A 23,279-nucleotide genomic window follows, 5' to 3' on the forward strand; every position below is an offset into this window, starting at 1 on the left:
TAGAATGACCTACAACTCAGATACACAACTATGTACTGGGGCGTGGGGAGAAAAAAGAAAGAGGAAGATTGACAACAGATGTTAGCTCAGGGCCAATCTCCCTCCAAAAAGCATACCTTAAAAGACTAAATACGTGAATAAATAAATAAATAATAATTCCTCTAAAGCACATAGCCCTCTATGAATCCCACAGCTACACTGTTGTCAGGATAGGCAAGGAAAAGGTAAGAAAAATAATCTTTGGGCTGTCTAGTTTCATTTAAAGATAGTTATTTCCTGGAGAAACCTCACTGCCCCAAAATGTTGTTACAGTCTGGAACTTCATTAAAAGTAACATCTCTTTTGACATCAGCACAGAGAAAATATGTGGAGAAATGCCCATTTTTGCCATATTTTGCTGACACAGGATAGGTCTGAGATCAAATCAGAACCTTTTATAAATGTGTTTTGTAATCTTTAAAACACCATAAAATTGTTCAGTGTTGTTATCTATCAAATGGCTATTAAGAAAAACATTTATTTATTCTTACCTTTATATTCTGTCCTCTCACAGCCTGCTCTCTCATTGGAGACAGCTACTAATCACAAGATCTGTTATGTCTTAGACTAGCACATCACATCCTTTCTTTATTCTTTAAAAGTATATTTATCGAGTAAAGTCTATTCTTTTATAATATGACATTTTAATTACTAAGAAACTTGCATATGTCAAAATGTGTAATTAAACAGTAGTTTTATATCACAGAGAAATTGAGGGTGGAGAATTTCAGAATTGTAACAACAAAGCTACCCCCACTCCCTTACCCTTGCTGGAATCTCCATAATGAAAGTTGGAAGTTCATGGCTAGAAAATCTAAACACCACTGAACAGTTGCAACATTTGACCCCGTCTGGCTTTTGCTGAGAATAGTGGTCCATTTTCCTATCACTGCAAACACTCATTAGCAAAGAGTCTGTATCCATTCTTTTCACTTTTACCACCTGCATGATGGAGCACACAGCTGCTTGATCAAAGCAGGTGTGTAGCAGTGTTGCTCTTTCTTTCCTGCTTGTGTGCAAGCAGGGTTAGTTCCACATAATTGTCACATGTAAGCAATTGCTATCACGAAAACACATCTTATTTCTGGGCAGAAAGATATATTTAGATCTGTGACTGAGATCTAACAGGTTTTTATCAAGGACTGGACCCTGTCTCTCTCTCCTCGCCTTTTACTCTGCCTCACACCCTCTCCCCAACGCCACCTCAATGTTCCATCTAGGAGGAGTGGAACTTCAGACTGCTCATGGCGCCTCTTGTGGTCTCAGGTTCCTCATTTGTTCAAAGGGGATAATGATGCTGTGCCTGCCTCTTAAAGTGTTAAGATTATGACATGATATGTGAAAGGTACGAAACGTTGTGAGTGTGTGATGTGGATATACAGCACACTTAAGTTACTTCTCAAATTGTGCCTCTTCTTATACTTATTTGTGTCTTCCTAGCCACTTCCTTCTTTATGACCACTTTGAGGACAGACATAACAATCACTCATCTTCCTGTTTTTTGCTTTTTTTCTTTTTTTTGCTACAGCAGGTATCAGTGGGCCTTACTCATACTAAACTTTCCATTATTATATGTTGAATGAAATAAAAGCACGTTAAGTCTCTCCTCCCATTTATTTGACCTTTAAAATAATTTTTACAATCTCTATTGTAGCTAAAGTTATCCTTTGAGAAAACCCACAAGGGAAATAGTCTGTTAAAGAGAAATATTTTTTTTTTCTTGACTCTAGGTCTCCATTTCCTAAATTGTTTTCTATTCTTTGAAATCTTAGTAGATATTTTGTGGAGAAAAAGAATTTCTGGTGAAATATGTTTACAAAGTATTGTGTGTCCCCTGCTTGGAGATTATGAAGGTACTTTGGCATGTTAAAGGCCCGGTGTGTTGTTTTTGAGCCCCTAATGTTTTGAGATTTCTGTTAATAATCCAATATATTGTATCATTAACTTTCAAATATCTTCTACTAGTAGCTTTATTTTAAGGTTATTGTTTTGCTGTTCAGTGGAAATATCTTTTTAAAGCACTGTGCTTGAGAAACTAAACCCCTTTAGGCAAGCACAAACAATCCTATCTTAAATTCTACTCTGTAAATAAATGTTAAAATTATCCGCCAATTTCAACACTGATGTTTTTTAAGAAGATCTTACCTTCATAAAGATCAATGCATTGTGGTAATTCTTTCATGCTGCAATCCGTTTAATGTGGTTTTCATAGGAAGATGTGAAAACTCTTGTTAGGGTAAATATGGTGTCATTTTTATCTTCGAGTCCAAAATAGTATCACAGAAATAGTTGGCACGTGGCACATGGTTGTTGAATGAATAAGTTATACAATGTGAATGAAATGGATGTAATAAGAATGAAGCATATGGTGAGTCTATGACCTATCAGTATTTTCTGGATTTCTGCTGTGTTTCGAAAACTACCTTAAGCATTTAAACTTTGGTTATTTTTCCTTGAGGGGCAATAAGTAGCTTTTCTATTAGATGTAGTATTTTTTTTTAAAGAAGCCTTCTTCCAAGTTGACCTTTGGGGTTTAAGTCTGTAACGTACGTGCAGTAGTCGTGATGTCGAATTTGCAGTAACTAGTTAACATTGAAATATTCCTGAAAATGTGATGAAACACAAACCAGATTTATTTCTTGCTCATACAGTGTCTTCTGGGGCTCCAGTGGCTCTCCAGGACAACTTCTTGCAAGTGATAGGTCCAGGATCCAGTTGGCTTTAGTTTTCTGGTTAAACTGATGGCTTTTAGTTCCTATGGAAGTGAAAGAGATTTTCCCTGCCTCATTCCAGAAGTAACAAGTATTGCTTCCACTCACATCCCAGTAGTCAGAGTTAGGCATATCATTCAATGCAACCACCAAAAGCCCAGGGTGTATAGCCTACTGAGTACCCAGGAGGAAAGGAAACCAGATGTTGGCAATAACTAGTAGTGTATCACACAGACCACATGCCATAGAGTGCAACAGTCAAAAGACTGCTCATTCATTAATTCATTTAGCAAACAGTTACCAAATACTTAACTGGTAAGCCCACAGATGCTTAATCTTAAGTGATCTACGGTTGCAATAGCTTTTAACAATAAAGACACATATCTCATAAGCCTGGCTATACAAATATGTTTCTTTGGACAGTTACTATTTTTGACAAAAGTTATTTTTTGTAACAGAAAAAAAGCTTTAAAATGGCAGTATCTTATATATGTAAGTGTTTATTTTTCTTTAACATAAAGATATCTGGGTCAGGGCAGTCCATAGAGGATTTGGTAATTTTACAGTCATCAAAGATAAGTATTTAGACCATCAAGTCAACATTTCAGGTATTGGAAAGGAGGAAAGAAAGGAGGAGGGATAAAGAGTTGCAACGTTCAACGGAGACAGCTTCCTTCAAGGAGCCTTCCAGTTTTTCCAGTTGTGCTTCCATTTACACCACATTGGCCAGAACATAGTCACACAGCCAAACTAGATGCAAGGGAGTCTGGGAAATGTAGTATTTTGGCTGGGCACTTTGCTTCTCTGAATAAAATTAATGTTTTGTTACTAAGAAAGAACGACAGGACAAATATTGAGTGAACAATTAGCAAGTTTTGTTGTAGTTAAGAGGATTTCACACACACACTCACACACACGCACATTTGAATATATAATCACAGGTAGAGTAATTAGAGATTCCTCTGAGATTCTTCTCTAGCTGTTTCTACACTAATAGAACTAACTGGGGCAAGAGGAGGAACTGTGTTAGTTTCTTTTCTTTCCTCCTACTTCTTTTTTGTTCACATAGTAAATGTTTCAGAAAATATTTCTGCTAATGACTTTGCCATTGAAGAGAACGTTATTATTGCATTCAGACTCAGTAAAACAATTGGTATTTTAACTTGGTCAAATATAGTAATACGTTCAGAGCTTTAACTTGTCCTTAGCTATCTGTCATGGTCTTATATACATTTATTTATATTTTTAATTAATGTTTCCTTCAAAAACAGCATACTTAGAAACAGATGTGCTTGCTTTCATATTGACAGTTCATAGACAACATTTCTTGTCCCTGTAGGCTCATCACTATGAGAAACAATGAAATAAGGCCTGAGCCATCACAAAGCCTACAAATGGGATAAAGCATGTTTGCTATTTATTGTAGGAAATTCATTTAACTTATTTTCCTGTTTCCCACCATTGTCTGCTTTCTCCACAGGCTGTACATTGATGGTCCCTTTGGAAGTCCATTTGAGGAATCCCTGAACTATGAGGTTAGCCTCTGCGTGGCCGGAGGCATTGGAGTAACTCCATTTGCGTCAATACTCAACACCCTGCTGTATGTCATTTTGATCCATTTTATTAGTCAAGATAGAAAACTGCCGGTATTTCAGACGTCTCTCTTTCAGGATGAAGGAACTCCTTACAGAGTTCTTCTGCTTGTGGCTCAAGGAACTCTATTTACTGATTGATGAGGGGAAAAATTCAGTGGTTCTCAGTATGTGGTTCTCAATATGTGGTCTATGGCTTTCAGCGTGCTCTCTTGTAATATATGTCAGTATGACAATTAAGCACTTCTCTGCTGTCCTTTTCCTCTTTTAAAGTCATCCCACAGCCTCTGTGTCTCTGCTTCCACATCACTGGTAACTGACACTACTCATTCATTCAGTCAACAAATATTTTTGAGCACCTATCTGCCAATTGATCTTATAGATTCTGGTAATACAGCAATGAGTGAAACAGAGTCCCTTATCCTTAAAAAGCTTACGTTCAAATGGTGCAGGTGAAAAATAAATCTGTGAGAAATTCATAAATGACATTATTTTAGAAAATATTAGAACTCTGATGAAAGAAGAGATTAATGGGACATAGAAATAAAGGGTCAGGGTTACTGTAGAAGTGTGGTCAGGGTAAGCTTTTCTGAGGAGATGACAAATGAGCACATCATTCCTTGGTCTTTTACCCAGCAAATTTGTGACACACTGAAGAACAGAAAGTTCCAAGGTAAGATTGCTTAACCAGGAAATACTATTTCCATTATTTTAATCCTAAGATGGTAAGCAAAAATTAATTGATCAGTATTAATTGTCCTGAAAATACAAACAAAATGACAGTAGGAAATTATTCTCAAATCTATTCCATTCACTTTTCAAGAAGACAGAATTTGCATTAAAAGTCTGTTTTATGGAGTACTAAAAAAGAAATAACTTGAAGTGATGTGTTTCAATGATATTTTATTTCAATTTTAAATACTTTATGTAAATTTGGGATTTGGGCGAGGTTCAGAGAAAAATAACCATATTCCAAGCCAGAAATGATTTGGTTTTGAAAACATATTGCGAGTTATTTGGATACCTAAAGTTAAGAAAGCAGAAGAGTGTTTTCTTAACCTCAAGGCTACCTCATAATTATAAATAGGAATCCAGACTTGGAATTATGAGTTGCTGGAATGCATTACATAGTAGGTGGTTGTGAAATCTCTTTCTTTAATGATTATTAAGAAGAAGATAAACAACCAACTTTCTGGAATGGTTTTGGCTCAGTTTGCCTGGAAGCCAGAGCAAGACTGATGACCACTGGAGCCCAGATGAGTGAAAGAATTTACTGAAAATAGAGGACTTGTTTTCGGAGATGCAGAACCGGTATTATTCTGATCCATGATTTTAGTTTATTGCCTTCAGCTAGAAATGGGTGATGTGCATATAATATTCACAAGCATAAACACTTAAATTCATGGAGTATATCATGCCTTTGAGTCAATAGATTGCAATTTAAATTCATTTGGGAGTTATAGAAAGTGCTATGTCAGATGCTAGAATGTAAATGACTGGTTTTTCTATTGGTTGCTTACTGATGAGAAGCAAACTTTCAAGGATACAGGGATTCTTAAAAATTTTTTTTGCCATTCTAATCACTGTCATATAATTTTAATTTTAAAGGGATGACTGGAGACCATACAAGCTTAGAAGACTGTATTTTATTTGGGTGTGCAGAGACATCCAGTCCTTCCGCTGGTTTGCAGACTTACTCTGTATGTTGTATAACAAGGTAAAATTAGGTTTGTTTTTACTTTTGCAGTTTTTTTTAATTTAAAAAAATAGTTGTTTTCTTTCAAATTACAAAAGTAATAAACGCTTGCTATAGAATAAACCAGAAAATATGCAGTTAAGAAGTAAGGAGGAGGGGGCGGCCCTGTGGCTGAGTGGTTAAGTTCGCGCGCTCTGCTTTGGGGGCCCAGGGTTTCACCAGTTTGGATCCTGGGCACAGACATGGCACTGCTCGTCAGGCCACAGTGAGACGGCATCCCACATGCCACAACTAGAAGGACCCACAACTAAAAATGCACAACTATGTACCGGGGAGCTTTGGGAGAAAAAGGAAAAATAAAATCTTAAAAAAAAAAAAGTAAGGAGGAAAAAACAATCCCTTAAACTTAAAAAAACAGAGCTAACATCTGTTCATAATTTGGTACACATCTTTTCAGATATTGATATCTGTGAGTATGCATATATATCTATGAAACATTTTAACACAGAAATGTATGCATATGGCTGGCGATGTATGCAAATGTATGCTATAGGGTGGTGATGGAGGACAGATGGAGGAAAATATCTGTGGACAATTGCTACTACACATTCCATCCTTTGTTTTAGTAGCGCTAATCTCCACTTTGTTTTTTTTTGCTGAGGAAGAGTGGCCCTGAGTTAACATCTGTTGCCAATCTTCCTCTTTTTGCTGAGGAAGATTTTCCCTGAGCTAACATCTATTGCCAAGCTAATGTCTGTTGCCGATCTTCCTCTTTTTTGTATGTGAGCCACCTGCCGCCACAGCATGGCCACTGACGAGTGGTGTAGGTCCACAACCTGGAGCCGAAGCTGGGCCACCAAACTGGAGCATGCTGAACTTAACCACTAGGCCACCAAGGCTGGCCCTGTCTCTACCTTTAATATTCCAAATGGACCGTCACCAGACTTCTGGCACAGTATGCAGAATTTCAAAAATCCTGAATTCTAAATTTTCTTTCCTTTTTTTTCTTTTTTGGTGAGGAGGATTCACCCTGAGCTAACGTTCCTTGCCAATCTTCCTCTTTCTTTCCTTTTTTTTGCTTGAGGAAGATTAGCCCTGAGCTAACATTTGTGCCAATCTTCCTCTAATTTGTACGTGGGATGCCTTCACAACATGGCTGACAGGTGGAGTAGGTCCACACCTGGGATCTGAACCTGAGACCCCAGGCTGCTAAAGTGGAGCGCACAGAACTTTAACCACTTGGCCATGGGGCCAGTCCCCAAGTTTTCTTTCTTACAGAGATGAAAGCAGGCATTTTTATCTATTCTGCAATTAACCTTTTATTTATGTATTAATATGTCTATCTTTATTTTTTCAAGTTGTATAAGTAATACACATATGCATCCTTGCTGCAAATTTTTCAAAAATTCAGATAAAGCAAAGTTCCCGCCCAATCTATATAATTAGATGTAACTCATGAGTGTTCAATAAATTCAATCACACTATTTGTATCATTCTGCAAATTGCTTATTTTTTTAACTTATTACTATGTAACTAGACACAAAAGGACGAATATTGTGTGATTCTGCTTATATGCGATACCTAGCAAGTCTAACTCCTAGAAACAGAAAGTAGGACGGTGGTTGCCAGGGCTGGTGGGGAGAGCGAATGAGGAGTTAATGTTTAGTGGATACAGAGTTTCAGTTTAGGAAGATGAAACAGTTCTGGAGATGGATGGTGGTTGATGGTTGCACAAAAATGTGAATGTAAGTAATGTGACTGAACTGTATACTTAACAGATGGTTAAGACGGTAAATTTTATGTATGTTTTACCAGAATAAAAAAAATGTGCAGATTCCTGAGGACCACCAAGGGCCTGCTGAATCAGGAGAGAAAAAAAGGGAGAGATGAGAAGCCATTGAAAGCATTTGAGCAGATTGATATGACTGTAGATCATCTTAGAAGTGTGTGGTTAAGCTCAGCATGCTCCGCTTCAGTGGGCCAGGTTCGGTTCCCAGGCGCAGACTGACACCACTCTGTTAGCAGCCATGCTGTGCTGGCAGCTCACCTACTAAAAACTAGAGGAAGATTGGCATGGATGTTAGCTCAGGGTGAATCTCCCTCAGCAAAAATAATAATAATAATAATTATAATAATACCAAGTCCTAGAGTACTGCAATTTCTGGAGGAGCAAAAGATGAGTAATAACCAACAAAGAGATTGTCAGAGTGGCCAGTGATGTAGTAGGAAACCAAGAGGCACATCTGTCCTGTGACAAAGGGAAAAGCAACTTTCAAGAAGGGCAAAATCACCACTCTCAAATTTGTGAATATTTTTTCTAGGTTGATGCCGGAGACTGGACTTTCTGAGTTGGAGGTGTTAAGGAGGTTGTGAATTAATTTCAATTTTTAATATATGCTGACAAAACACCCCCCAAAGAAACTAAAACAATTTACATTTCTGCCAAAGAATATAAGGGAAATGTATTCCAAAACATTATATTACCAATCTTTTAAATTTCTACCAATCTCTTAAACAGTGGGGTCTCATTGTATTTTCCCCTGAATGCTAGGGAAATTGAACCTCTCTTTTTATGATTATCAACCACTTTTATTACTCTTGGGGTTTCCTAATTCTACCTTTCCCCATTTTTCTAATTGTTTTTACATATTTTTTAACTGATACATAGAGCCTATATATATATATTTTTTTAAATAAAAGGCTATAATTGGATCCAAGATGTGGAAAGGCAAATTTGAATAGTAAATGCTTTATAGAACAAGTAGCAGAGAAAGAAAGGAATAAAGGAAAGAAAAGAATGTAAGTGGTTGGATCTTCAAAGGAGTTAATCTTAAGATTTAAGTTTTCTTTCCTTTTCAAGTTTTTTGATGGATGTGCTTTACCTTTAGGATTCCATGGAATAAATAGTATAAAAGCTGAAAACGAATGTAAACAATGTGGTCATGATTATCTTCCACACACACCTCTGCATATTTGTTTTGATTTTTCACACTGGCAAGATGAACACTGGTCCTTCAATTGCACCTCCAAGGAGGATGTTAAAAAGAAAAGACTTTTATTATTTTCTCTATTGGCAACTGTGTTAAAAGTTCAGTGTGTGTGTGTGTGTGTGTGTGTGTGTGTGTGTGTGTGTTAGCAAGAGAGCAAGTGAGAGGGAGGGGGTAAAGAGAGAGAGAGAGAGACCAATAGCAATAAAGCATAGTGACTTTACATATGGTCTCTGTGAGGGTAGGTGAAAGTATTTTTGAAAACTAAATGAAAATATAGAGTCTTTCAATCTTGTTCCAACTGTGAGTCCTTTCACATTATTCTAGAATTCCTAGGGCATAGCTCTCTCGCTGCCTTAGCCACGGTCTTGGTGTCAAACTATCTGAAATGATTACAAAAAAAAAATGATTACCTTAGGTAGTTTTTGCTTGGCCAGATTGTCTAACCTGGTGATTTAAGGTAAGAGTGCAAGGCCAGGTCAGGTGATCTGGGCCCAGCTCTGTAGTAAGTAGCTACGTGACTTGCTTCAAGTCACTTCACCTCTATAGGTCACATTGGAAAAATCACAGTGAGGGGCCAGGGCTACATCAGGCGTTTGGAGTCTGTCACACACAATGGAGCAGTGGCTCTGCCTCATACTAGCTGTGAGACTGTGGATAAATCACTTAACCTACTCTATAAACCTTATTTACGCTTTCAGTTTGTAAATGAGGATAACAGCAGTTAGAGCCTGCCATGAGATTTAGCTTTACCAAAGTATCTCAAAATCTATCATATTGAAGGTATTTACTAAATGATTGCTATCATTCTTATTAGTGATCTGTAAAATTCTTCCAGGACTACATCCTGTTATTTTTTATTTGTGAGAAAAATAAGGAAGAGTGATAGACAGGAGAAATAAAAATGAAAAACACAGTCTTAGTGCATGATAATACAATCCTCATCTATTTGCAAGATTGTGTTCATCCTTTTATTTATCTTTTACCTGCTGTCTGGACTTGGAGAAAATTGTTCCTTTAGTGGGTATTATTGTTTGTCTTCAGTGAGGGATAAGTTAAAATAGAGACATTGAAATCCTTAAAAACGTTATTTAAATTTGCACTGTCCTCTCTGGGGACTATGGGCACCAAACGCCAGTTATTGATGCAGGAGTCATTGGTTTGATCTCAGAGCAGCATCCTGGTAGACATTTAAGACAAGAGTCAACACAAACCATGTGTTTTGTGAGATGCTGTCCATTACTGGCACCTTAAAATTTATCAGTTTCATCACAATTAAAATTTATAAACCCTGATTCTGTTCAGAAGTGGCCTTAAAATGAATTTAGCGTTTGGATGTAACTTGCCACAACTATTCGATGGAATGTAATTAATGATTATATATTAAGAATATTATGAGTGCTGAGAATCATCACTTACCACTTTTCAAGTAAATGTTTTTATTGGGATTTTATAATTCAGAGTTGCCAGCTGTTAGAAAATGTATAATTTTAGATCTGGAAGAGACCTGTGAGATAATGTCATTCAACCCTACCATTGTCCTGATGAAGAATCTGAGGCCTGGATAAGTTGAGTAACTCTAGAAATCTCTGGGCCAGACAGAAATGGCAATAGAAACAAGCCTCTTAGTTAGTTACTTGCCAGGTGCCTTTACCATTGTAAAGAGTGTCAGAGGGGTGATGAAATCCTACTTAATCACCCCCTATTTGCAAAATGACTTCCTTTGCATTCCTGAAACTTCTACTTTGAGTTGCAATATATCCATTTAAAAAAAATCATTACTTTCACACTGTATAGAAACAATACTTTAAATCAGTTGATCCTTTTGCTGCAACAAGGTCCAGCAAAGCTTTACCATCTCAAGTAAACCCACTATGCCTACCTATGCTCCAGAAATAGTTGGGCTATTGAAGAAGCGCTGGTCTCTTCTAAGCCTTTCCTTAGGATCCACACATCAGACACTCATCTCTATTCTCAAAAGAGCACAGCATGGCTGCCGTGTTCCTTTCTTTCTACTGTGTTTCTTCCTTTCTGTGTTCCACTTCTACTTTTGATGCCTTTTCCTTATCTTTCAGCTTCTCCTTATTTCAGGGTGGTGAAAGGAGGCCCTAAGAAGAATAATATTTTTTTAAAATGTAGATTTCAGAAGTCAAGGGGTCAGTCTGAGCATGGCCAATCGTTAATAGATTCATTTTTATCTTCTGGAAAAAGGAAGCATACAGGGACAACAAAAACCTTTTTACCCCTTTTGTTGAATTTATTCTCCCTCAGGTGATATTTCTTTTTAGTTAGTTTATTTTTCAAGATAATGAAAGGTTCGAGATTTTTTCCAGACTATTTTATTTTAGCAGGTGTATTTCCTGCCTCCTACATCCTTACACAAGGGAAACCAGTGCTGCGGGGGAGGAGTAGGAATGACAACAGTGCCTTTTGTTTGTTTGTTTGACAACAGTGCCTTTTGTTTGTTTGTTTTTGTTTTGTTTGTATCACTATTGACTTTCTGTTTTTTTTTAGAAAATCATGTTCTTTATGAGTGAACTCTTGGGTGAAATTTAGGGACTTATAGGGAATAAAATAAGAAATGTGGGAAGGATTTAGGGGAATATTAGCATAGTATTTAGCATACTAGATTTTGATCTATAAAGATAAAAGAGAATTATTCCCTTCCACGACCACCATCGTACCTGATTATACCAGTGGGCGACAGGTGGGTAATGCTAGAATCTGCCATGTATATGGCGCATATGTATGTATGTTTGTATATATGTACACATTTGCTTGTAGATGTTGACTGTGATTAGACAGGGTACATCTTAACAAATCCTAGAATCACATATGTTAGAAGAGGAGGAAGTCTGAGTGTATAGACAGAATTTTAATGTCTATTTACTTTTATGTCTCTCAGTTTTGGCAAGAGAACAGACCTGACTATGTCAACATCCAGCTGTACCTCAGTCAAACAGATGGCATACAGGTATGTGGTTGGATGCTATTGTAAATTAAACAAGCCTCTTGATAACGGAAGATTTACTGTAGGGGCTGTGCTGGAAGAAAATTTCTGCAGGTGGTTTGAAAAGCAGTTTCCCAGAGGAAGGCGTCTTCTGGAATGTGTCCAGAAAATTCGTGCCTTGTCCTTGAAGTCAACTGTATTACGCCTTTCGTCTGTCCTCAGAGGAAGCTGGAACGGACCTTCTGAGTTCATCTCTCTCCTCTTCACTGTCGCCTCAAGTCCTTTACCTCTAGAGATCAATCCATAAGTGAAGAGTCCTGTGGTTGTGTGCATCGAGGGGAGGTTTTATGTGGAGAGAGAAGATAAGGTCACACACAATCAAGCTTATTTCCCTTTAAGGGAAACCGAAAAAAACTCATAATAGGCGTCACGCATTGTTTACCTACTGTGTTAGACGCTGTGCTAGACACTGAACAGATTCAGGAGGTAGATGATATTGCTGTCCCGATATCATAGGTGAAGAAACTGATCTTTACAGACAACATTGAAGAGCTGCATAGGTGGATAAATCTGGCCGTGTATGCTTTCACAAGTTTTATTTTAGCATTTTCCATCATGCATTTTCTGTCGTACTTTGAATACAGAAACGGAATGCTTGTGAATTACTTCAAAACTAATCTAACCCTATTTTTTCTAGTCAGATTTCTATGCCACTTAGTATGTAAAAAATATTTCATGCTCTCATGAAGCTAGTCAGTCTCATTATTCCTCCTGGTATCGCTATAATTAAGGTATGGAGCATAAATTATATCTGGTTCGCAGTTTATCTGCGTGGAACTCGGACTCTCTCCTCTTTTCTCCCTTCATTCTGACTCTTCACCACCAGTTCAGATCTAATATTCTGTTAATTGCAAACACTGGTCCACTAGAAATTATTTGTTGGTAGACCCAAGGTTGCAGACTCTTCTGTTTAGGCTGCCTTGTCTAGGATCATTTTCTCAAATCTATGATCATAATTTATAAAATTTTACTCAGATAATGAGCCAGATATGACAACTATATTTGCAGTGCGAAAACACTTCAATAAAGTTTATGCGCTGCGTCCTTTCTTGAGAGTAGGCAATTAGAATGCATTCTTTGAAGTTGTTTAAAAATGAGGCAATTCACTGAAAGTGTAGGAAAATCAGCCATTTGTAATAATGGCATTCAAGAAGAAAATGGGTTTTAAAGGAAAAGAGACAGGAAATGATGCTTCTAAATGACTTTACTTAATAGGTTGCCGTTTGATACTTACATTCTTTATATCACGGCAATTTGGTAGGAAGCCACAGCAGTAGCAAAAATGATGTTAGAGAAATGAGGGATTTGCCCAACTCTATGTCATTATAAAATATAGTGCTTTCTTTTTGGCAGAAGATAATTGGAGAAAAATATCAAGCACTGAATTCAAGACTTTTTATTGGACGTCCTCGGTGGAAACTCCTATTTGATGAAATAGCAAAATGTAACCGAGGGTAAGTACTATTTCTCAGAAAATTTGACATGTGGTTAATGATCAAATGAAAATATTCCCAAGTCATTACATGAAGTTTTTAAGGATGAATTAGTAATGGGTTTACAAATTACAAAGTCACTTAAACACTCAATTATCACTCTCAAAGGAGGAAACAAAGCAGGGACCACCTCAAGTATCTGTAATGCCAAATCATTAAAATTTGGCTTAGAAAGAGTCTATAAAGTATTTATGAACCAGACTCCTTACCTGCTTTTAAATTTGCGTCGACCCATATTAGCGTGGGTATTCATTCCCTCAGTATATATCAGGTGGTCATTAGAAAGGTTTTTCAAAACTGTGTTGCCAAACAAGGGAGCTCTACAAATAGTTCTAACAATGAATGCAATTAAAAATCAGATTTTTTGACCACAATGAATACATTTTTAAAAACTCTTAGTTGTAATGTGCGATCTCTAAACAGGAATATTTCCAAACATAATTTGTTTTTCTAGGAAGCTATGCCATCATGCATCACTTAGCGATGAGGATGTGTTCTGGGAAACGTGTTGTTAGGCAATTTCGTCACTGTGTGAACAGCCTAGAGTGTACTTACACAAACCTAGGTGGTGTAGCCCACCACACACCCAGGTTATAAGGTCCTAGTGTTATGGGACCACTATCATATATGCGGTCCGTCGTTGATTGAAGTGTCTTTGCGTGGTGCGTGACTGCACTCCTGTGAAGAACCTTAGCATTATGGACTGTGTCTGGGATCTGAAGAGATCACTGTTGAAGAAAAGCATTCATTTTAGGGCAGACTGGCCAGCCCATTTGCCTTCTGTAAACTTATCCTGGTGCCTGGCAATGATCTACAAGAATTCTAAACGCATTTCAAAAACCTTATACCCACTCACACATTTTAAAGTTGGCATCGAAATAGTTTCATCATAAGTTTAAATAGTTGCAAAGGCTGTAATTTCTAACATATTTCAGATGATGACATTTTAAAATTGATGTAACTCTTTTCAACATGTCTGATGGAATCTAAATATCATAGTTTCTTGATACCAACCTCATATTGTGAAGATACACAAGCTTTCATTAGCAGCGGGAAATTTTACATCATTCTTTTTTCTGCTTGAACTTAGATTTCTATCCTGTTTAACCTGCAGAATTTTATCAAAATTCAGTATATTTTTACATTTTCATACTTGTGTTGCTAAATTAAATATCCTTCTGCAATACGAATGTACGTAAATTGAAGATTTAATTTATAAAATTCCCTGTGACCATAAAGCTCCAGTGTTAATTTTTTCTTCTGGATTGAATTATCATTGCAATTAATAACATATAGTTGATTAATCCATAATTATAAAAATACATTTTGATGAATATAAAAAGGTTATTTGATTGTAAATGCATGGGGCAGCTTATTAGATGGAGAATATTTAAAAGCCCCAATTAACAAATTCATGGATGACTATGATTCATTGAAGGAACCACTGCTTCATCATGGCCCTTGACTCCATCTTCAGAGATTTCGTTTTAGGAATAATAGTGTGGAGCCCAAGAAGCAAAATGTAAATAGGAGTGTAGCTACCCATGTAATTCACATTGCAGCCGTGTTTGAAACCACTTCTGTAATACTTCCTTTCCCTGGATGAAGTAGTTTGGGTTGAAGAGGAAAGCATTATTTACAAAGCAGAGGTCCTTCAGGGCCTTAGGTAAAGGTGAACTACGGAATTTAAAAAAATTTCAACCCAGTTTTGGTTATATTCCTTTGCTATCTTTTTCCACTATCATCCATCTTAGATGTGATAATCTTGTCATACTCACTTGGGTCTTGCTGTGCACCGCACACTTTTCCTCTTTAATGGCATTAAGCTGACCTCTGACAAACATTATTTTATTAGTTTTCATAGTATAGTGCTGGAAACTTTGACAGCTTTTTTTTTTTTGGCTCAATTCTGAAACCAAACCCCAAAACAGTAGAGGATCGTTTACAAGAAATTAGATTGGGATTTTGGTTTCTTTGGTTAGTCCTTAAGAATTCTCATTTGTTATACTGCCCATGATTTAGAGGGATTTTTTTATGTTTATCTGGTTGGTTGTTCATGTGCTTTAGATGAACCAGCAAAGCTGGTTTAAGAAGAGCAAATGTGCGCCATCTACTGTTGACATTTTGTACAACACTTTTGCTTTGCGGATTTGCTCTGGGCAGGCACCTAAAATGCATTATTTTAAAAATAATTTTTATGTAGCATACTTAGGAAAAGAGTGGATCTACATCTAAGGGTTCATTAACTAGAAAAAAATGAACTATTTTAATAGAAGCCTTCATTTTATTTATCTCTTTTTGCTGAGGAAGATTCACTCTGAGCTAACATCTGTACCAGTCTTCTTCTATTTTGTATGTGGGTCACCGCCACAGCATGGCCACTGACTAGTGGTGTAGGTCAGCACCTGGAAACTGAACCTGGGCTGCTGAAGCGGAGCATGCCGAACTTAACCACTAGGCCTCGGGGCCGGTCCCCAGAAAACTTTGTTCTAGATGTAAAATTTTGGTTAACTTCAGGTACATAAATTGCTGAAAGAACGTATAGAGATAAAATAGAGAAGAGAGGCATATAAATTAAACCATTTTTAATTCAGTATGTTAGGCTATAATTTAATATTTGGAAAGTGGTTATTTATTAACCAGTAGGCATTAGTTTAATAAACTGTGTAGAATACACATTTAAATTTGCTTAAGCTCTCCTTGGCACACACACACACACACACACACACACACACACACACACATACACACACACACATACTTATAAAATATATATATTGAAAATATAAAACAACTTTTTAACAAAAATTGAATAATATAGTCTTTTTCAGATTTTCAGATACAGTCATATATTGTTCCTGGATAATTTTCATGTAATTCTACCTCATAGTATTCTAGGATATGGATAACATGACCATTACTACTCTACTTATGGATATTTAGGTTGCCTCCAGTCATTTACTGTTACAAACAGTGCTGTAGTAATTATCTTTGCACTTTCTCATGCTCTTGTGAGGGTATTGCCGGAGGTTAGAATCCTTGAAATGGAATTTCTGGCTTAAAGGGTGTGCGCACTTCGGTACAGTCTTAGCAAAACCAAAAGGCTGAATCAATTTTTACTCGATTTACTTTGTATGTGTATATGAGAGTGGTTCCTTCCTTGCATGACTTTTTGAAATCCAGAAAATGAATTTCATGATGGTATTACATGATCAAGGAAAGTGAAGGAGCTTTTGAAGTCACCCTGCTTTCATCATTATTTTACAAATGAAGAAGCTGGGACTCAAAAAGATAACGATTTATCTAAAGCTATGGTTAATGAGTCAGAATTCAGACATGATCCCATCTTCTGATTATAAAGTTCAATGTACTTTACAGCATAGCATTGTCCCAAATAGAATGAGTGGCAATCTTATTTTACTGTGTCCTTCTTGAGGACAGTGAAGTGTTGGAGAAATTGTCGTGTTTACCATGTATGTTGCAGCAGATCATTAACTGTAATATACTAAAAGCATCAATAACTAATTTTTCAAAAACATAAAGAGATATTCTAAATATTACTTTATAAGCCATACAGTATTTAATAACCTGTCAGAAAATTATTTATTACACCTAACCAAAATTTAGTTTCCTATTATTTATAATTAAAATGTATATCATATCTTAAGATAGTTGAATTTATGTATTACACAAAGGGAGAAATAAGGGATTAACTTTATGTGGACTTTGGAGTAGAGAATTACTACTCTCGGACTGAGTGCAACGTTTAAGACCGTATCTGTATTTTGCTGCCTCATGATGTTTTAAAAACAATACAGATCAAGAATACCTAGGTTTGGTCTCTCACATTTGCTCCTGTGTCCCTGTGTTGAGTCACTCACTGTAATAAAGGAATGAATAATATCCAAAGAGTGAATAACTTCTCATCATATGAGATCCCACGCTTACAAATCAGCATGGAAAAATGAGTATCATATAATAGGAAAACTATGCACAGATATATTGGACATTTATGGAATTGGTTCCCAACATCTGCCCCAAACAACATCCTCTGCTTAGCATCAAAGTCTCTCTCTACCCATTTCAACAAGTTTTTGTAGATAAATCTGTAGATGATTGTTGGATTGTAGCAACCTAATGCAAATTTAGTGCAAATGAATTGCAAAGATTAATTGTAGGTCTTGGAAAATCTTGTAGGATTTCATTAAGTTAGTGAGAGTGACATTGGGGAACTCCTTAAAGTACACAAAGATCTCCTAGAGTTAAATAGTTAACAATTGAAAAGCAAAATGTGAAAAAAAAGTAATAATGATATATGGGTGCTTTAAAAATAATGATTTCATTATGAAGTATTTAAGGCAGATCTTTAGGAAATCTGCAAAATTTGAAAAACTGACTCTAACATTGCCTTATGGAAGCCAAGAAAGAAAATAATGGTATCCTATTGTCATAATGCAGTGTTCACAGAGAATATATACAAACAGACAAAATGACGCATTCTCTTTTCATTTTAATGAAAACCACACTACTTTGGGGAATGGTATAAATTTAATAGTTCAATTTTATTCAATTTAAGTAATCCATTGTATTTAGCTCTGGTTTTAATCATCTAAATTTTAATAAATAGAAGATAATTTATTTTCATACTTTATTATTTTCTTCCTTCTGCTCACTTTGGGTTTAATTAGCTCTTCTACTAGTTTCTTAAGCTGGAACCTTAGGTCATTGATTTCAGAACTTTATTCTTTTCTAATAAAAGTGTTTAATACTATAAATTTCCCTCTAAATACCATGTTAGCCACATCCCACAAATTTCGGTATGTTTTATTTTCATTTTTTTATAGTTCAAAATGTTTTTTAATTTTCCATGTGATTTCTTTGACCCATTGGTTATTTAGAAGTATGGTGTTTAATTCCCAATATGTGGGGATTTTACAGACATCTTTTTGTTCTTGATGTCTAGTTCTATTGGGTTTTGGTAAGAAAGTGTACTTCTTGTGATTTCAATCCTTTAAAATTTATCAAGACCTGCTTTATTGCCCTGAATATGGTCTGTCTTGATGAATGTTCCACACTCACTCAAAAAGAATTTCTGTTCCATTGTTTTTGAATAGGGCACTCTATAAATATCAATTAGTTCCAGTTGGTTGATAGTGCTATTCAAGTCTTCAATACACTAATTTTATGGTTACTTGTTTTATCAATTACTGAGAGAAGAGTATTGAAGTCATCAGCTATAATTCTACATTTATCGGTCTTTACAGTTCTGTCAGTTTTTGTTTCATGTATTTTGGAGGTTTTTACTTGTAGGATTTAGTTCAATTGTTTAAACTATTTACGTTTTATTATTTATTCATTACAAAATAATTTTTATTGTCACATGGGTGAGAAAATATTGTTGGTTTTGTCCAGCTTTATTGAGATATAATTGACATATAATATTGTATAAGTTTAATGTGTGCAGTGTAATGAATTGATATATGTATATATTGCAAAATGACTATCACAGTAAGGTTGGTTGGCATATTTATCACAGCACATAATTACAGTTTTTCTGTGTATGTGGTGCGAACTTTTAAGATATCTACTCTCTTAGCAACTTTCACATATACAACACAGTATTGTTAGCTATAGTCACCATGCCGTACATTACATCCCAGAACTTATTCTTTCAACTAGAAGTTTGTAACCCTTTGTCAGCCTTCACCCATTCCTTACCTCCCCCACCTGCCCTTGGCAACCACCAATCTATTTGCTGTTTCTATAAGTTTGTTTTTGTAGATTCCAAGTATAAGTGAGAAAATACGGTATTTGTCTTTCTCTGTCTGATTTATTTCACTTAGCATAATACCCTCAGCGTTCGTCCATGGTGCTGCAAATTGCAGGATTTCTCTCTTTTTTATGGCTTAAGGTTATTTCATTGTGTGTGTGTGTGTAACATCACATTTTCCTTATCCATTCGTGAATTGATGGACACTAGGGTTGTTTTAATGTCTTGACTATTCTGAATAATGCTGGCAATGAACATGGGCATGCAGATATCTCTTCAAGATAGTGATTCATTTCCTTTGAACATAAACCCAGAAGAGGAATTGCTGGATCATACTGTAGCTCTATTTTTAATTTTTTGAGGAACTTCCATACTGTTTTCCATAGTGACTGTACCAATTTACATTCCCACCAATAGTGAACAAGGGTTACCTTTCCTCCACATCCTCACCGTTATTTCTTGTCTTTTTGATGATAGCCATTCTGACAGGTGTGAGGTGATATCTCACTGCGGTTTTGATTTGCATTTCCCTGATTATTAGTGATGTTGAGAACCTTTTCATGTACCTGTTGACCATTTGAACATTGTTTTTGGAAAAATGTCTATTCACATCCTTTGCCCTTTTTTTTGAGGAAGATTAGCCCTGAGCTAACATCTCCTGCAAATCGTCCTCTTTTTGCTGAGGAAGACTGGCCCTGAGCTAACATCCGTGCCCATCTTCCTCTACTTTATATGTGGGATGCCTACCTCAGCATGGCTTGCCAAGCGGTGCCATATCTGCACCCGGGATCCAAACCAACGAACCCTGGGCCGCCAAAGCAGAATGTGCAAACTTAACCACCGCACCACCGGGCCGGCCCCCCTTTGCCCATTTTTTAATTCCATTGTTTCTTTTAAATTTTTTTGCTATTGAGTTGTATGAGTTCCTTATATATTTTGGCTATTACTCCTCATCAGATATGTAGTTTGCAAATATTTTTCCCCCATTCTTTAGATTGCCTTTTCATTTTGCTGATTGTTTCTTTTCCTGTGCAGAAGATTTTTGATTTGATGTAGAACCACTTGTCTGTTTTTGCTTTTGTTGCTTTACTTTTGGTGTCAGATCCATGAAATCATCACCGAGACCAATTCAAGGAGCTTTTTCCCTATGTTTTCTTCTAGAAGTTTTATGGTTTCAGGTCTTACATTTAAGTCTTTAATTCTTTCCGAGTTTATTTTTGTGAGGGGTGTAAGCTAGGGGTCTAGTTTCATTCTTTTGCTTGTGAATATCCAACTTTCCTAACACCATTGAAGAGACTATCTTTTCCTCATTGACTGTACTTGGCTCCCTTTGGTTGGGTTTAAATCCAGCAGTTTACTATTGCTTTCTATTTATCTCATTCTTCCTTTTTTTATTTTCTTCATTTACCTTCTTTTGGGTTGAGTATTTTTTGTGATTCCATTTTTTTCTCCTATATTGACATATTAGCTCTATCTCTCTGTTTTTAGTTCACTTTTAGTGATTTTTTTAAGCCACTGGTTCCCAAACTGCGTTCCTTGGAACAGCATCACCTGGAAACTTGTTAGAAAAGCAAACTTGTGAACCTATCCAAGATCTGCTGAATCAGAAGCTCTAGGGATGGGGCCCAGCTCTCCATGGTCTGTGGTCCCTCAGGTGAAATCAGAGAAACATCGTCCTAGGTTTGCAGTGTACGTCATTAGCTTATCACAGTATACTTCAAATAATATTATACCACTTCAAGTACTTCCATTCCTTCTGCATCGCCTTGGCTGTTAGTCATCCTTCTTCTACGTGTGCTGTAACCCTCATAATGCATTGTTAGTACTTTTGTTTTAAACATCAATTATATTTTAAAGAGATTAAAAGTTAGACAAAATATGCATTATATTTATTCACAGATTTACCATTTTTGTGGTCTTCATGCCTTTGGGTAGATTCAAATTTCCATCTGATTTCATTCTCCTTCCTGAAGAATTTTCTGTAATATACCTTACAGTGCTGGTTTGCTGGTGATGAATTTTCTCACCTTTTGTGTGAAAAGTTTTTATCCCATCTTCGTTTTTGAAAGTTGTTTTTGTTTGGTATAGAATTTGCTTGGTATAGAATAGTTGACATTTTCTTTTGTCTTTAAGCACTTTGAAGATGTCGCTTCCTTGCCTTCTGACTTACAAAGTCTGTGACGAGAAGTCCATCTTTCATTTTCTATTATTTGTAATGTGTCTTTTTCCCCCCATCTGATTGCTTTTATGTTTTTCCCTTTGTGTCTGTCTGGTTTTCAGAATTTTCTTATAAGTTGCCTTATGTGGTTTCCTTTGTGTGTATTCTTCTTGGAGTTCATTAGATCCTTGGATCTATGTGTTTGTTTTCATTAAATCTGTAAAATTTTTGGCAATTATTTCTTCAAATATTTTTTCTCTTTCCCTTCTGTGTTCTTTCATGTTGGGATTACAACTACATGTACGTTCAACCAGGTCCTGCAGGTCCTTGAGACTCGGTTCACTTTTTTTTTTCAGTTTTTGTTCTTTGTCTGCTTTCGTTTGGATGGGTTCTAGTGCTGTCTTCACGTTTGCTTGTCTTTCCTTCTGCAGTGCCTGTTCTTCTCTTAACCTATCAGTATATTTATCACTTTAGATACTGCATTTAATCTCTAGAATTTCCATTTAGACCTTTAAAAAATCTTCTCCTTCTCATCATGTTGATGCTTATCTTTGAACATATGAAGCATGTTTCTCGTCACTGTTTCAATGACCATGTCTGATCATTTCATCATTTCTGCCGTTCTGGGCCTGTTTCCCTTGACTGATCTTTCTCCTTGCTAGGGTTTCCATAACAAAATCCCACAGACTGGATGGATTAAACAACAGAAATTTATTTTCTCACAGTTCTGGGGGCTGGAAGTCTAAGATTAGGATGCCAGCAATGTTGATTTCCTCTGAGACTTTCCTCCTTGGCTGGCAGATGACCACCATCTTGTTGCCTCTTCACGTGGTTGGTCTTTTCTCTGTGCATGTGCATCTCTGGTATTTCTTTGTGTGTCCAAATTGCATGCTCTTATAAGGACACTAGTCAGATTGGAATAGAATCCACCCTAACAGACTCATTTTAACTTAATCATGTCTTTAAAGGCCCTATCTCAAAATACAGCCAAATTCTGAGGTACTAAGGGTTACAGTTTCAACATATGAATTTGGGGGAGAAAATTTAGCTCACAACACTTCTAGTTCATAGTTTCTTGCTGTATACATTTCTGGTAATTTTTGATCGAATGCTGTACATCTTGAAGTTTAGATATTAAATGCCAAAGTTTAATCTGTTTTTTCAATATTGTTGGACTTGTTCCTGACATGCAGTTTCTTTACTTGGGTTTAGTTTGATCTTTTCAATGCTTGCCTTTAAGCTTTCTTAGTATAGGTCCAGAGCAGCCTTCAGTCTAAGGCTAACTTTACCACCATCCTCCCTACTCCTTGCAAATAAGGTGATACCTTTCCAAGCACACTACCCATTGCCCACGTATAATATATGGATCTTTTCCATTGTGGTTTGAGGGAATATGAATATTCAGAACCTTGTGTAAACTATGAGAATTGTTTGGCATACTGCTCCCTGGTAATTCTTTACCCAGATTTATTTGGTTTCCTCTCACACATGAGGAGAGTAGTACTCAAACAAGGACTTGAGGATATTCCTCTACAGATCTCCAGAGCTTCTTTCTGTAGATGTCTCTTCCCTTCCATATTTTGCTCCACAAAGTCTAGCTGCTTTGGCCTTCATGAACTCCATTCTTTATCTCTTCAACTCAGTGAGACCACCCGTCTCTGCGTGAATTTCTCCCCTCTGTGCTGCAGCCTGTAGACTGCCTCCAGGCCATAAGCAGAGACAGTTGCTGGACTCATCTTGTTGTTTTCTCTTTTCTCAGGGATCACAGTTTTGGGCTGACTATGGTCCAGTATGTGAAAATACTTCTTTCATATATTATTTGT

At 36.5% G+C, this 23,279-nt stretch overlaps 1 protein-coding gene across 2 annotated transcripts in view; it reads left to right on the forward strand.

Moving 5' to 3' along the window:
* NOX4 (NADPH oxidase 4) overlaps nt 1-23,279 on the forward strand; it is a 146,413-nt gene that overhangs the window by 120,273 nt on the left and 2,861 nt on the right. For both annotated transcript variants that reach the window (XM_001489131.6, XM_023645592.2), the window contains exons 14-17: nt 4,231-4,350; nt 5,951-6,059; nt 11,931-11,999; nt 13,389-13,489. In XM_001489131.6, the coding sequence (XP_001489181.2) occupies nt 4,231-4,350; nt 5,951-6,059; nt 11,931-11,999; nt 13,389-13,489 (399 nt within the window). The remainder of the gene's footprint in view (nt 1-4,230; nt 4,351-5,950; nt 6,060-11,930; nt 12,000-13,388; nt 13,490-23,279) is intronic.

This window comes from Equus caballus, chromosome 7 (genome assembly GCF_041296265.1).
Source record: "Equus caballus isolate H_3958 breed thoroughbred chromosome 7, TB-T2T, whole genome shotgun sequence".
NCBI lineage: Eukaryota > Metazoa > Chordata > Mammalia > Perissodactyla > Equidae > Equus > Equus caballus.